The sequence below is a fragment of the Acanthopagrus latus genome, chromosome 1, assembly GCF_904848185.1.
Source record: "Acanthopagrus latus isolate v.2019 chromosome 1, fAcaLat1.1, whole genome shotgun sequence".
Lineage (NCBI taxonomy): Eukaryota > Metazoa > Chordata > Actinopteri > Spariformes > Sparidae > Acanthopagrus > Acanthopagrus latus.
This window is the reverse complement of record NC_051039.1, coordinates 9,514,292-9,529,371: the sequence shown is the minus strand read 5'-3', so window position 1 is coordinate 9,529,371 and position 15,080 is coordinate 9,514,292. Positions and strand designations below refer to the sequence as shown.

The 15,080-nt window shown below is 44.1% G+C and overlaps 2 protein-coding genes across 5 annotated transcripts in view; one reads left to right on the top strand and one right to left on the bottom strand.

Moving 5' to 3' along the window:
• The window catches only part of dclk2a (doublecortin-like kinase 2a), a 41,408-nt gene extending 32,272 nt beyond the window's left edge, over positions 1 to 9,136 (top strand). Inside the window, exons 8-18 of one of the 2 annotated variants that reach the window (XR_005075206.1) lie at positions 279 to 384; positions 2,159 to 2,216; positions 2,618 to 2,737; positions 2,821 to 2,967; positions 3,051 to 3,184; positions 3,658 to 3,735; positions 4,122 to 4,218; positions 4,800 to 4,880; positions 5,022 to 5,135; positions 6,581 to 6,718; positions 8,971 to 9,107. Coding sequence is in view for 1 of the 2 variants with exons in the window: in XM_037099038.1 (XP_036954933.1) it covers positions 279 to 384; positions 2,159 to 2,216; positions 2,618 to 2,737; positions 2,821 to 2,967; positions 3,051 to 3,184; positions 3,658 to 3,735; positions 4,122 to 4,218; positions 4,800 to 4,880; positions 5,022 to 5,135; positions 8,355 to 8,367; positions 8,971 to 8,984 (962 nt within the window). In the remaining variant the exon portion in view is untranslated. Of the gene's footprint in view, positions 1 to 278; positions 385 to 2,158; positions 2,217 to 2,617; positions 2,738 to 2,820; positions 2,968 to 3,050; positions 3,185 to 3,657; positions 3,736 to 4,121; positions 4,219 to 4,799; positions 4,881 to 5,021; positions 5,136 to 6,580; positions 6,719 to 8,354; positions 8,368 to 8,970 lie in introns of both variants that reach the window. The other variant, XM_037099038.1, reaches the window with a different exon arrangement.
• A 3,967-nt stretch (positions 9,137 to 13,103) lies between these two features.
• Positions 13,104 to 15,080, bottom strand: part of lrba (LPS responsive beige-like anchor protein) — a 189,787-nt gene continuing 187,810 nt past the window's right edge. For all 3 annotated transcript variants that reach the window (XM_037098981.1, XM_037098998.1, XM_037098989.1), the window contains exon 56: positions 13,104 to 14,602. In XM_037098981.1, coding sequence (XP_036954876.1) covers positions 14,512 to 14,602 — 91 coding nt within the window. In that variant the 3' untranslated portion in view covers positions 13,104 to 14,511. The remainder of the gene's footprint in view (positions 14,603 to 15,080) is intronic.

Sequence of the window (15,080 nt, the reverse complement as noted above, 5' to 3'; positions counted from 1 at the left end):
GCGAAATATTCCAGTGCTGTGTTAGCAGATACTTAACTAAATGATTTTATGGCTGTGTGTGTGTGAATAACACTGCTGCTCTGCTCAGTAATTTGCCACAGGAGGACAAGTAGAGATCCCTCTGCAAACTGGTGTCTGTGTTTTATTTTGCGGCCCAGCATGTGGGCCCTTAATTCAGTCTGAGAACTGGTTGAGTTCCTGCCAGAGCTCCTTTAGATTTATTAACCAACAAAGCAGCTTGTCCGTCGCCTGTTGTAACCCCGGTCTCTCCCCGGCAGTTAATGGCAACCGCTACCCACCCGCCTCCTCCATCTCGGAGAAGTACAAGATCGGCAAGGTCATCGGGGACGGCAACTTCGCCGTGGTCAAAGAGTGCGTGGAGAGGTAGGTGAAACGCATCCAATCAGACGGGAAGTGTTTAGTGCACAGTTGGCAGCCGTCTGGAGCGCTCGCAGCGGCAGGTCGCCGTGTCGTGCAGCTTAATGAGACGCGCATCACGTGCAGCAACTGCTCCATCAGGGTTTATAAGTCCTGGTGACAGGCATTGTGGAGACAGAAATATCCCGTGGATTAAACCCAGCGGTGAATTCACTTCATTAGCCTTTTAATCTCTGAGTCAACACTTTGGCCAGGCAGACTGGGGAGATGATGATGATGATGATGATAATGATGATGATGATGATGATGAGAGGAGGCCTGTCCTGTGTGTGTGTGTGTGTGTGTGTGTGTGTGTCTGTGTGTCTGTGTGTGTGTCCGTGCTCATAATGCAGGTTACCTTCCTGGAAAGTACTTAAAGGTGCCCTGAGGAGGAGTATCTTGTAAACAGGCCGTTATGTTTACAGTGGTGACTTCTTACCAAAATACACTCTGTGTATCTTTGAGGCAGAATAAATATGTTGAATTAATTTCCTCCCTCAAAAAAAATATTTACAAAGCTAATTTCCTGAATCTGACCTAAGCAAGATGTGCTCCGAGGTTGACTTACTAAGCAAAGTCTTTTTTTTTAAATCAGGCTTTTAAGATTTCATCATTGGTTTTGAATCATTTCGTCCCTGGTATTTGTTCTTAATATTGTTTAATCGACTGTTTATTCATTGATCTGATCCACGATCTGCATTGTTTCATTTTGAGGCCATCTGGGCTGCACGTTTGTTAAGAAGGCGCTCCATACTGTGAATAGAGTTGAGTTGAGGTGTAGTTGAAAGCGCAATCTGACATCACCGCGTCAGTGCTGTTTACTGGAGCATCTTGCTTTACGCAGTGTTCGCATCGTTTTTCATGTCAGTTGAAGCCATCCTGGAGCTGTATCGTTTAAGGTTTAGTGAAAACACCAACACGAGTTGCAAAGTCATGACACCAGAACGTGATTGGTGAGTTTCAACGATGGCCCTGGTACACAGCGATATCAGACACACAGAGAAATGAGCTTTATTCTCACGAACGAGCCTCAATTCTCTGATGATTATTTTAAAATCAAACATTGCATCGATCCATCTGCTTGATTACAACAGCTGTCGCGTGTGAACAGGTGCAAGCAAGCAAGACATTAAGTTTTGTTGCTATGGTGATGTTAAGTTGAGTTTTTGCTCCAAGGGACTCCAGGAGCATTAGCATCGATCAGTGGAATCTAATAAAGAAAAGAACAAAAACAGAGACCAGCTCATCAAGATATTGCTTAAGTAACTCCAGTTTCCCGTTATCCCTTTCAAAATGCATGTTTTGCAAAATGAAACAAAAGAAACAACACCCCCCTTTTACTTTTTGTTTGTGAACACCAGCAGTTTATCTTTTAGAGGTGAAGGGACACCGTGACACCACCGTCCGATGTGGTCACAGGTGCTCCAGAGCTCACTTGAAACTATCCTTGAACGTGGTTGTGATGGCTGTGAAATGCTGCTCCTCATCTCAGTGTGAAGTTACTCTTTCCTCTCGCCGTCCTGTTGAGTCTGCACTGCGTCTCTGCTCATTGTTGAAAACTTGGCCCCGGTGCAGCTGAAATACCTTTCCAATAACTCTGTGGCAGCGCTCCCGCTCTCTGTAAACTGTGGCTCTCCTGTGAGCACTTGATTTGTATTACAGACACAGTTGCAGCGTCAGTGCTGTTTTTCTTTTTTTTCTTTTTTTTATTGTTCGCACTAATTGCGCTGTTTCTCTTCAGGTCCACGGGAAAAGAGTTTGCGCTGAAGATCATCGACAAGGCCAAGTGCAGCGGAAAGGTCTCATTCTGTCTTTTTCCCTCCTCTCTGATTACTCCTTCACTTCTTCACTCTTAAGGAAGAGTCACACGATAGCACTCCATCATTAACACCCATACACACACACACCACCAGAGCTCCTGGTGTGTGTATGTGTGTGTGTGTGTGTGTGTGTGTCTGATTCTCTTATCCCACACAGTTAGATTAGGCTGGCAATGTTTAATTCATCACCTAACTCAAATTGTCTTCGCACTCTCACACGCAGACAATGATTCACACAATCTTGACACCAACTCAGATTCACTCAACAACGCAGCACCTTTTTTTTTTTATTATCATCATAATAGCTCCATGTGTAAACCCCTGCGAGGATGCAGTAACAGAACTCTCTCGGTGTTGCTTGTCTTTGGCGTTGTTTCCAGGAGCACCTCATAGAGAACGAGGTGGCGGTGCTGCGGAAGGTGAAACACCCCAACATCATCATGTTGATAGAGGAGGTGGACACTTCCTCTGAGCTCTACCTGGTCATGGAGCTTGTCAAGGTACAGTGGAGGCTAATGGGGGGATATCAACGCACAATCCTCATTTCTCTGTGTGCATGACCTCTTTCCTGATGTCGGCACAGGGAGGAGATCTGTTCGATGCCATCACCTCCTCGGCGAAATACACGGAGAGGGACGCCACCGCCATGGTGTACAATCTCGCCGGAGCCCTGAAGTACCTGCACAGCATCAACATCGTCCACAGGGACATCAAACCAGAGAACCTGCTGGTATACATCGACACCTGCATCACTTCCTGGCCTAATAATCCAGCTCACAGCAGGCTTTGACTACGCTTGTCTTTGCATTTCAGGTGTTCGAGTATCCAGACGGCACCAAGTCTTTGAAACTAGGCGACTTCGGTCTGGCCACCGTGGTGGAAGGACCTTTGTACACCGTATGTGGAACTCCAACATACGTGGCTCCAGAAATCATCTCAGAGTCTGGGTGAGATACAGATTGTTTCTCTGGCAGGAACCCGTATGGAGGCTTTCAGGACCTCTTTAGTTTTCACCAGGGACGCTGCATTTTTTCAGAGAAGCATGCCCAGTATTTTTTTTTACTGCATTGTGAGGTTTAGTTTAAATGGAAACATCTGTTCTGAGTACAATGGAAGAGCAGAGATGTGGTTCTGCAGTACTGCTATGCTGTAATCAACTGTATAGACATTAAGCAGAGATTTTCACGTATGGGGTCACTGGATAAACTAACAAAAACAATGTACATATATATTCTACTCACAGTTGTGTATATATACTCACATATCATTACGCTCAGATGAGAACTTTGTCTTTGCAAAATGTCGTCCACCCTCTGTGTCACACTGGGATGATGGATGATGGAAACGCTGTGAGCTATTTAGCTGCAGTTAATCCTCCGCTGACCTTTTCTGCCTCCATGTGTCTCGTCTGTGTCCACAGCTACGGTCTGAAGGTGGATATCTGGGCTGCAGGTGTCATCACCTACATCCTCCTGTGCGGCTTCCCTCCGTTCAGAAGGTATTCGCTTCGCACCGTCCAGTGAAGCTCACGGTTAAACTGGCTTGAGCGCCACTGGCTCACGGCGAAGAACCTTTGCGATCATTTGGAAGAGTTGATCAAAACTTTTGAAAAAGAAACACAATAATGAAGTAGAGGTGTTTGGCAGTTTGTTTTTCACACCTGTCACCTTGTGCTAAATAGACAAACTGTGATGAGGTTGTCAGTGAGCGTGCGAGGGATTTGATACATGTTTAATCTGAAGCACTTCACAGTTGTTGTAATAGCCACATAAATTAAGGCTAGGTTAAAGGTGGAGCTATTCATCGCTGTGCAAAGTGCAGCACAGACGGTGCAGTATGTGTTTGCTGACTTGTGTCTGTCTGTGTGTCTTTCTTCCTGTGTAGTGAGAGCAACATGCAAGAGGATCTGTTCGATCAGATCCTCCTGGGGCGACTGGAATTCCCCAGTCCTTACTGGGACAACATCACTGACTTGGCCAAGGTTGGGATCCCACACGAACACAAACAGGTTTATTGACCCCTCCACTGTCCTCCTGGTGGATCACACTAAACCATGCAGGGTCATAACCCAAATAAAATCAGAAACGAGTGCACCTTCGACTTAATGCAGCATTAGTACGAAGTCTGAAATAGGTCTCCAAATGTCGTGATTTAATCTCTCTCGCCCACACACACACACTCACACACACACTCACACACATGAACCCACACGGCTCATACTCCTTTAATGACTATTGCCTGCCCAAGGACACAGAAACCCCTCCAACCCTCTAAATTAATGTCATGTATTAAAGTGACAGCCCACGCTCAGCATGCAAGACTAAACTGCTAATTAAACCCACTGCTATTACCGCGGCCCTGTCACTGTAGACAAGTGTGCCGCTACAGACGCCGCAGCGTGAGGCGACTTGCAGTAACGCTGCAGCACAGGTGCTCATTTGAGAGAGTTGACTTCATGGCTGCGCGTGAATACAAGCATGTGCACAATCTGTACAGTCTGCTGTATAGAAAAGAAGAGCTACGGTGCCGCCCTGAAGTGTTTTAAACGTGTTTTTGTCGCAGGAGCTGATCGGAAAGATGCTGCAGGTCAACGTGGAGGCTCGATACACGGCCCAAGACATCCTCTGCCACCCTTGGGTCACGGTATCTCACAGCACTGTTGTTGTCTCTGTATTTGCATGCCCCGTAACATGTGACTTTTGTGATTCATACATACGTGAAGTCGGGTTTGTTGTGTCGGGAAAGTCATCGAGCCACTCGACCTCATTGCACGTTTGTACGTAGGACGACGCAGTCACCGGGAACAACATGAAGATGGAGGTCACAGGTAAACTGAAGACGCACTTTAACACTGCGCCTAAGCACGACAACACCACGGCCGGCGTGTCGGTCATCATGGTAAGCACTGAGAAGCATTCACCAAAAGCAACATGGGAACAATCCTTAATTTAGCAAACATCACTTGTGTCTTTTTGCCAATTCTGTCTGTGATTTACCGCAGTCCTCCTCAGAGAGCGATCTAATGACCTTCATGAGATTGCTAGAGGGGTATTTTTAAAGCCGCACCTATGTTTACATAATTCGGTGTGTAAATGACTAATAGGATTTTAAAAAGTTTTGGAAACGATCCAGTAGATCACCTCAGCTGGCAGCCACACCACGGGCTTTAACATAATCCTATTGAGTAACTCAAAGTGCGTCCACTGAAAGCGATTTTGCTTTTGCCAAACTGACAGGCTCTGATCGTTATTCTGACATAAGTGTCTGACAACGTTCCGACAAGGATCCCTGCAGTTTTTTAAAGCGCAAAATGGGTTTTTGGGTTAACCAGAAACAGCCGCCACGTCGTTCTCGCCAAAACCACCAGGCTCCATTTACAGAAAGAGTAATTTTATGATTGGGAAACAAACTTGATTCAGACTTGAAGGAATGCAAAATTAAAAAAAAAAAAAAAAATGTCGTTTAGTCTTTTGACAGCTCCATGAAGTCAAGGATAGTCAAGGATATTTATTAAGACAAACCAAGGTGGTTTTAGCTAGTTTTTATTACGTTTCTGTCTACTTTGAATAAAATGTGTTTGATGAGGATGATGATGATTATTATTTCTGTAAATGGAGTCTGGTGGGCAAAGCGGCTCGGAATAAGAATCTGAGACTGTCGAAAACTCTTTCAGCAGACTCACTTTGACGGTCAAAGCTGACCTCAAGGATTATGTTGCAGCCCGCGTTCTGGCTTCCGGCTGAGCTGATCTCCAATCTTGCCAAACTTTTGTATAAAACGCTGAAAATCCCCGCTGCTGATCTCTTAAATCTGTAATATTAAGGTGTGGACACAGGTAAAATAGTCATTTACAAAGTGTCTGAGGGCAGCTCGAGCATGTCGGGCCCTTATCCAAACATTCACTGCATGAGGGTGAATGTTTGACCCAAATACAGAAGATTGAGCTCTTTCTCATTCACTTTTTATGAATCTTGTGCCCATTTAATCAAGCGGGCCAAGAATATCTGGCCTAAATCATCATCATCCGAGGCGACATGAAAGAAAACTTCTAAACATGTCGGACAGGATTTGAGAGCTCGGACAGGGCAGACATTCCCGCGGCAGTCACATCCTTCCTTCCTGTCCGTTTCAAGCCTCACCTTGCATCATTTCCTGTCGTACAGTTCGACTTCCTCCACCCCTCATGTCATCAGGTCACACCGCCCATCAGCCCACTCTCCTCAGTCTGTCTGTTCTCAGCAGGGGAAAAAGGGGGGGAAGGGAGGGGGAAGCGTCTGATGAGAAATTTGATTTGATCTTTGCTGCAACGAGCCTCATTTTCTGTTCTAAATCTTATTTGACAGTTTGAGGTGTAATCGTTGGGCCCCGGCCTCGGCCCATCCTCCTCCTCCTCCTCTCCATCCTCTTCCTCCTCCCTCATCCTCACCCCTCCCTCACACCCCGACCCAGGACCACAGGGGACGCCTGGAGCTGAGAGCCGGGTACACTCTCTTCATACCCCAACCTCCCCCAACTCCCCCCCACCCCTCGCTGCCTCCCTTCTTCCTCTCCAGCCATCGCCCTTCCCTCCATCAATAACAAACTCTCCCCCCCCCCCCAACGCCCTCCATGCTCTCCCTCCCATTCCCTTCCTTCCTGTTTCTCTCTCCGGCCTCCTGCCTCTCTTCTCCAGCCGACCAGCTGCAGTAACTGCTCTCAGTAACCGGCTGATGTGGAGCTCTAACACTAACACTCTCCCAACATGCACTCCGTCCTGGGTTTTCTCCCCCCTCGACTGTTTCCACACTCGCCATTCTGCTCCCTTCGCGCCCATTTCATACCATTCGTATCGACAACACTTTTCAGGGGGATGTGTAAATAATCGTGCGTGTTTTGAAGGATGTTTGTTTAATCATGTCGCCACTGAGGTTATTTGGCATGTTTCACAATGCTAACGCAAACTAACGCAAGAGTAGAGTCATTTGCCTCCGTCTCTGCCAAACTGCTCAAAAATGAACTGGCCAAAGCTTTAACTGGTTGCTCGACAGGGTTCCTTTTTATAGTGGTACTGTGGCGCCACCTTGTGGATAAAGTGAAGAACTGTGCCGGCACAATTTGCAGAGATGGACGCAAACCAAAGTGGCTTTTATTGCCTTGGATAGAAGATTCTCCCCCTCCCCGCACATTTTTTAAAGGATCATTCTGATGTTACTCAATATTTTAATTATTGTCAACAAATTCCATGAAAAGATCAAAACCGACATTGTGCCTCTCCGCCTTAGTCCTCCAGCCTCGAGCCAGGTGGTTCATGTGGAGGGATGAATACATAAAAATGGGTCATAAATATGGAGTAATTTTTTTTTTTGCTTTTATTGACGATTAATATGTCAATAATGTTCTGGGTTCCTATAATGCCTTGCTTTGCTCGCAACCCCGAAGATGTTCAGTTCACTGTCACAGAGGAACAAAGAAACCACTGAATATTCACATTGAGGAAGTTATAATCAGAGGACTTTGACTTTGAGATAAATCAAATGTCGCCCAGTGCAACAGTGTGGCTCGATGTGTTTTCCCAATAGTTTTAGGACAACACTGGAGCTTTGGAGCTCAGAGGAATGAGCTGTACGAGTAAGCAAATCAACATCATATTCTTTTATAGAGCACTTAAACATAAAAACAAACATTACGACAAAAAAATGAAAGAAGCAAAAATGATGTCCGACGTCAGGAAGTCAGTGTTGGTTTGAGTCTATCCTGGATTTTGTTGACAAGAACAAAGATATCGAATAATTCCAGCCTGTGCGTTGAAACAACACCTTCACCGTTGCATTCTATTGAGTGGTCTGTAAATGTAGCTTAGCACTCACTGTGTTTCTGCCTGTATTAGTCACTTACACGGAGTCCTACAGTTTGTTCCAACTCAGCCCTCTCCGGCGCAAAGAGCTCGCTTGGTTCGTACGACTGTTTCTAGCGATCTGAAAACAACAGATCGGCTGCTGGGCTGGAACAACGACTGTCCACTTTGGCCGTCATGCTTGATGTGTTGACTTTTATTTTGTGGAGCTGTGAGTAAGACTAGTCTCTGTCCCTCTTTGCTTCCCCCCCCTCTCCCCCCCGCATTACGCCCCTCTGATTTAGCTCCAAGGCAATGGTATGTACTAACACTTAACGCTACGCCTCGTCTTGTTCTGCTGCTGAGCCTCAGCACAAGGGCAAATGAGGAACACGACATTTACTCGATCTTTCTGTCCCACGTGTGAACGACATCATTGGGTTTACTCCAGACAAAGGCAACCGTGCACGTAACGGTATGCGTCTGTTGAATGAAAAAGTAAAGGTTTACTTTCTCATTTGCCCTTTTCTCTGCACATAGAATAGCACGAATGAAAGGGTCAGTGTCCCGTGTAAAATCATACTGTCTTTTTTTTTTTGTCTGATCATCTTTCAGTTATTTATGTCCATTTTTCATCAGTGTGTCCATCACGTGTTGTTCATTCATAGAGATCATAAAGAAAACACAAAAATTGGGTCGACAGTCAGTGATTTCAGGTATAAAAAGACGAAATTCAGTTGATAAAATGACTTTGATCACTGCAAGAATGATCAATTTGATGCTGTCTGTCGTAAGTTTCCTGAAGTCAGCGTAGATCTAGCTGTAGCATCTCTTCTCTTTCTCTGCTCTGATTGGTGTTAACTGAACTTCAGAGGTGCCCAAATATGAAGATGACCGTCTGTCTGTCTGTTTTTCGCCCAGAACACAGCTCTTGATAAGGAGACCCTCAAGATTCGACGTTGTCCAGGGCCCCAAACAGCGCCGTGCCCACCGTCATCGGCCGGCAAGAAAGCCCCATCTCCAGCCAAACAGCCGACCAAGTCAGGACCAGCTTCTCCAACCAAACGGGCGTCACGCTCCAAAGAACCAAAGTCCGCCACGCGTGCGTCACCCACTAAGACTGCTCTCCTCGAGGCACCCAAGACGGCGAGGACTGCCGAGCCCTGCTCTCCTTCCCCAGCTGACGGTGCTGATCTCCCTCCCCCTGCTCCAGCCGGGTCGCTTCGTTTCTCACCTTCACCCTCTGGCGAAACGCTCCCCGTCACAACTGCTGAAATAAGAACATCACCCTCCGACCCTCCTGCTGTTTTTACCTACGTAACTCCTTCTACACCTGTCTCCTGTCCTTCCCCAGCTTTTCCCACTGAACCAGCCTTTCTTCCTCCATCTTCTCCCACCGAACCATCTTCTCTTCCTCCACCATCTCCCCCCGAATCAGCCTCTCTTCCTCCACCCTCTCCCACCGAACCAGCCTCTCTTCCTCCACCCTCTCCCACCGAACCAGCCTCTCTTCCTCCACCCTCTCCCACTGAACCAGCCTCTCTTCCTCCACCCTCTCCCACCGAACCAGCCTCTCTTCCTCCATCCTCTCCCACTGAACCATCTTCTCTTCCTCCACCCTCTCCCACCGAACAATCTTCTCCTCCTCCATCCTCTCCCACTGAACCATCTTCTTTTCCTCCACCCTCTCCCTCCGGACCAGCCTCTCTTCCTTCCACTCAACCAGCTTCTTCTCCTCCATCTTCGCCCACCCAACAAGCCCCAGTCTCCCCTCTCACCAAAGAGGCAACATCCCCTCCTCTCTCTCCCACAAAACAAGCTACCCCGCCCCCGGTCTCCCCGATCCAACCGGTCTTATTCTTCCCTCTCTCTTCCCCGACCAAGCAGGAACCTTCCTCCCCTTCTTCCATCCATCCCACCCTGTTTCCCTCCCCTCCCTCTACACCCACGAGGTCGACAACCCCGCCCTCTCCTGGCCCTCCACCAGCTGAAGAGCTCATGGAGACAATTTGAAAAAGGGGCAGGTGGATTCTGTAGCCAGTATCACGACACTCACACCTTCTCTCCTCACGAATGTTTGAGCAGAGGAAGCTAGAACTCCACCTCCAGCATTTCCAGTAGCTGTAAACTGAGCCAGTGACTGCTGTGTCCACATCCTTCTCTTATTTCTCCCCCTCTCATGTTCCTGATACACAAGGCGTTTTCTAATGGTTTGTTGATTGTATATATGTCTGTATTTATTAACGGAGGATGCGGAGAAAGGGAATGAACTGAATATATCACTGTTCTGAGTGGTTCGTCTTTTGAAGTCTCGCATCACTACTGTTTATCACGTTTAAAGGTGCAATACGTAAGAATTCAAGTTTAAAGGGGTGCCATGTAGTTTCGGAGAAGAACTTCAAACTCAGAATTTTAAGGTGATAAGACAAACTCTGAACATATGTATTATTTCCGTAACTGAATGAACAGAACACTTCACTGTCTGAAGCTAAAGAGGTGGCAGGGTCTGCCACATATAAACAAAGTAAACACAAGTGTTGTCCTTAAAGGCCAGATGGTTTATTCAGTTTATTCTACTACTACTACTTTTTCCTCCCCAAAATGTCAATGTCCACCCTTTAAAACATTAAAAAAAAAAAAAGAAAATTAACAAACTTAAGTCTACTTAAATTAGCATGCTAGCCAGCTAGCCTTGGCCCATCTTATCCCGTAATACCATTTTGTACCTCTAGTACAAGGTCTAATATTACAGCTCTGGCCTCTGATCATCAGTACCTCCAGCTTCACATTTCTCTCATCTCCACCTGAACTCGCTGTAAATCCCCTCAGCACTGTACTTCCTGTCTTTACACTGGCCTCAACAACACCAACACACCCCCATAGCGGTCTGACGTCTTGATCCGGGGCGGCTAATAGGACGCTTGCTGCACTGCTAACTGAGCTCAATAGCTAACGACTGCTACCGTACCATTAGCAGTTAGCGGTTGCTCCAGTGTTACGCTAGCTTCTATTTGTTTAATTCGACGAGTAGCTTATTCTTACGTATAGCACCTTATTTTTTATTTATTGTCCCATTTCAACTGCATGTGGCGATTTTGTAAATAGTTATTCCTCATATACACACACACACAACATTGTGAACTTCTATTGCATTAGCAGAGGGACAGCATGTCCATAAAACAAATACTTCAGCATATCAGTGTTTGAACTTGCTAGCCTAGCTTCCTGTAGTGTAATCCAACTACTGTATAACCTCTATCAGTATTCTCTCTGACCACAGCCATCCCTCTGGTAACTGCAGATCTACTGTTAAAACTTAAGGTTCCTATTCAGTGTTACTATAGACGTACAGCGGGTTAACAAAATAAAAACACCTACCAAAGTTCCTAGTAGCTAAAACAAATTAAGGTAGTGGAAACTGCTTCTGCTCTACTTGGAGATTCTGTGTTTTTGTGTGCAGCTTGAAATCACGCATGCAAGAGAAAAAATAATCCGACCCGTTAAAGGCGACTCGAGCGGCTGTTCACGTTCTATTTAAAGGGTATGTTCATCCAAATTACAAAAAAAACACTTCCTTAGTCAAATCCCAGACTTTTTTTGCAGCGTATTTCACACACAAAGATGTTAATTAGGTTATCTAATTATGTTTAGAGACCTGATAATATAAAAAAATATCCCTTAATTCAAAAGCAAACATCAGAAATATTGTGTAGCAGGAGTCTATTTCTGCTTCTCTATCATGTCATCATCTCCCAGTCACCTAGGTCTATCTTGTAATTTCTCAAGGAGTCTAGACTTGACTGGAAAAAAAGCTTTGGGTTCATTTTCACATTTTCAATTAATTAAGTCAAGGTCTTTGGACAGGTCAGGACACTGTTGCTGTTGATTACTGTAAATCCACTGTATTGACGAAGCAACTGCAGCCTTACAGAAACAGATCCCAAAACTGGAACAAATTAAAAAAAAAAAAAAAAAAAAAATATTTGCATGTTGGCAAAAGTTATTGTTTTTATAATTCAGGTAAACTGACCCTTTAACATGACCTGCCAGTCGATTTTGGTAGGTTATTTTGTGGACCCACCGTAACCGACAGACACGTCAACGCATTCATCCAGGCGCCGTTTGTATTATTTGACGTGAACATTTTTAGTTGTACATAAGTGTGAAGAACTTTAGTCGTCCACCTGAAACTTGAAGGTTTGTTTCTTCTGCCCGCGTGTGACCGCCGTACATAAGAATAGAGACCACAGATCCAACAGACATGAAACCTGGTGTGTTTCTAGTGAACTGTAAATGCTTTCTGCAGCTGAACTGTGCACTTGACGGTTGCGTATCCACACGATGTTTTTTTTGATTTGTTGGATTTACACGAATGAATGAATGAATGTGTTGTCAAGGTGACGGGTTTGTGCCTGACCACTAGCTAGCAGCTCATAGCTTAATGATGCCTTTTATCAAAACCAGCTTGGATGAAAAATGGGGGTTGTCCCTAAAAAAATAAGTGAACAGTTTTTGGGTTTTTTTTTTTTGCCCCCCCCAGTTTTGTTTTAAACTCCACGGCATTTATCCCAGCTGGTGTTCGTAGGGCTAACTCTCCGTCAGTGGTTCAACATGCCGCCTCTTTACCTCTTCAGGACTTTGAGCTGCATGCATACTGCTCCACCTCCACCTCCTCCTCCCACTTCCTGCCTACCTGTAAGACAAAACCCTCACACATACACCACATCGAGTTGGTACCATAATGTCATTTAGTTCTTTTCCTCTTATGTATATGTAGGTAAAGTAGATTTTCATATGCAGTTTGTAAAAGGGAAATTTGTAACGAAAAGACCGTTTTAAAGCAGGAATATCATCTGTGTCACACTGGATCTTTATTAGTTACATAGAGTGGCTGCTTTTAATGTCCTCCCGTTTTTGAAACAACTGTGCAGCAAATAAAAAAATTTAAAAAATGCAATAAAGACTTCAAATCAATGTCTGTGTGATGTTTGTGTGTGGCCACTAGAGGGGGCTACACAGTCATGGTGGTCCCCAGTCAAAAGTACACTCATGAGGACAGTTCAAGTTATAAAATTCAGTTTTATTGTCAGAACTCAGCACACAAAACACTCCAAAATGATTGCAAAAAAAAAAAAAATTGGTTGATAACAGTAGTTCTCATAACTGGATTCAAACCACATCAAAGCGCAAACTTTAAAGGAATGTTTCCTCAGAAAATCAAGATACAAGTGGACGTTTATTTTACTGAGGAACAAAGGAACATGTCTCATCGCCATTTTTTTATTTTAGTGCTAAATCACATCTTATCACAATCACTCGATCCTGTGATTTAGACTTCTGTGATGGAAGAAGAAAAACCAAAAGAAGTAGAGTTAAGTCCTTCCTGTCATTGCACATCTCACTCTGCTGTTAGCTGCTTTGGAGAGAGGACTCAAAGAAGACTTTGAAAGATGCTAAGCTGGCTCGGGGCACGAGGTGTGATGATATGATTTTTATTTAGTGATTTGAAAAAAGAAAAAAAAAAAGGTCTCATACACCCTGTTTTTCCATCACAATGATTAAGAAAGAAAAAAAATGATTGACTGTTTTAAGAGTTGTTTGCTTGATGAGAAATTAGAAAAAAAAGCAGAACTGTTACACTCTTCTGCATAAAGCTCATCTTCAGGAGTGGGAGGTGTTTAAAGTATTAAATGATGATGCAGTAGGTCTTCACTGATATGTTTTATGAGTAGTGAGCCATGCACGGAAAAAATGCAATCTCTTAGCAAGCAAAGAGGTACAAAGGGAATGACACATTTTTTTTGTTTTAAATATGGAGGACTACATTTAAACAGAATATATAGATATTTATATATGTACTGTATATTCCCTCTTTGTTTATCCTTCTGTCCAATACATTTATTATTTATTCAAAAAACATTTCATATCTACCGGCTGTGGTGCCAAAAAAGGCAAAAAGCTGTGGATGATAGCTTCATATTTATTCCCCACATACACGCCTATGGAAAGAAAAAAAAAAACAAGAAAAAGAAAAATCACTCACCCTAAAGTACACAAATATTTGGATTTTTAAGTCAAGAGAAAAGGTTGTCACTAGCTCCCCATAGATCCCGCTTCTCTTTTCCGGAGGAGATGAAAATAGACTCTTAACAGCTAAAAATAGATTTGTTTTTTTAACCGTACAGTAACATAACCCCCACCCTATGATTTATATGAAAATTCTTCTATCTGATCTACAAAATATAGCAATGCCCTTTTTAAAAATAGGTTGTTTTTTTTTTACTATAACAGGACAGATTTTTTTTCTTCTTCTTCTTCTTTCATTGAGATACATTCAGGATATCAGGATATAGACAGAATAGTGCTTTGTTAAGAGTTCACACTTGAAACAGTTTGGATCTTCAGTGTCCAATCGTTGTCAGTCAAGTTACTGCTGCTGCTGCTGCTGCTGCTGCCGTCAGGTCAGTACCGGGTCTGGTACTCGTGGTGCCATCTGTTGAAATCGTTGTAGAACAGCACGATGCTTCCGGATGCCATGCCGGTTATGATGCACCTTCGAGGAGTAAGGAGGGAACGTCATGACATTTGTACGTCTACTGAGCATTTTTTTATTTGCTGTGAATTGAACTGGAGGCATCTTGATCGCAAAATATGCAACAGATGAGCCAAATGTAAATGTTTGCATGCACAGTTTTAGGGAGTTGTGGAGAGAAAATAACAGAGAACGTTTACAGAGCATTTTACTAAACATTTTAAAGATTGTACTTTGTTCTGTAAACATTTACTTAAAAGATTCAGATTGTCCTTGAAAAACACACGATCGGCTCATAATATATGATATAAAATGTCAGATTTAAGTATTTATGACCATTTCATCTTGAACAGCAACATCCAAATGCTATAGGACTGCAACTAACAATTGTTTTTAGTATGCATTAAATATTACAAATCTTTTAAGTGTAAATTATTAGCTTCTCTGTCTTTAAAAATGTCAGAATTGTCCATCATATTTTCTGACAATTAAGTTATTT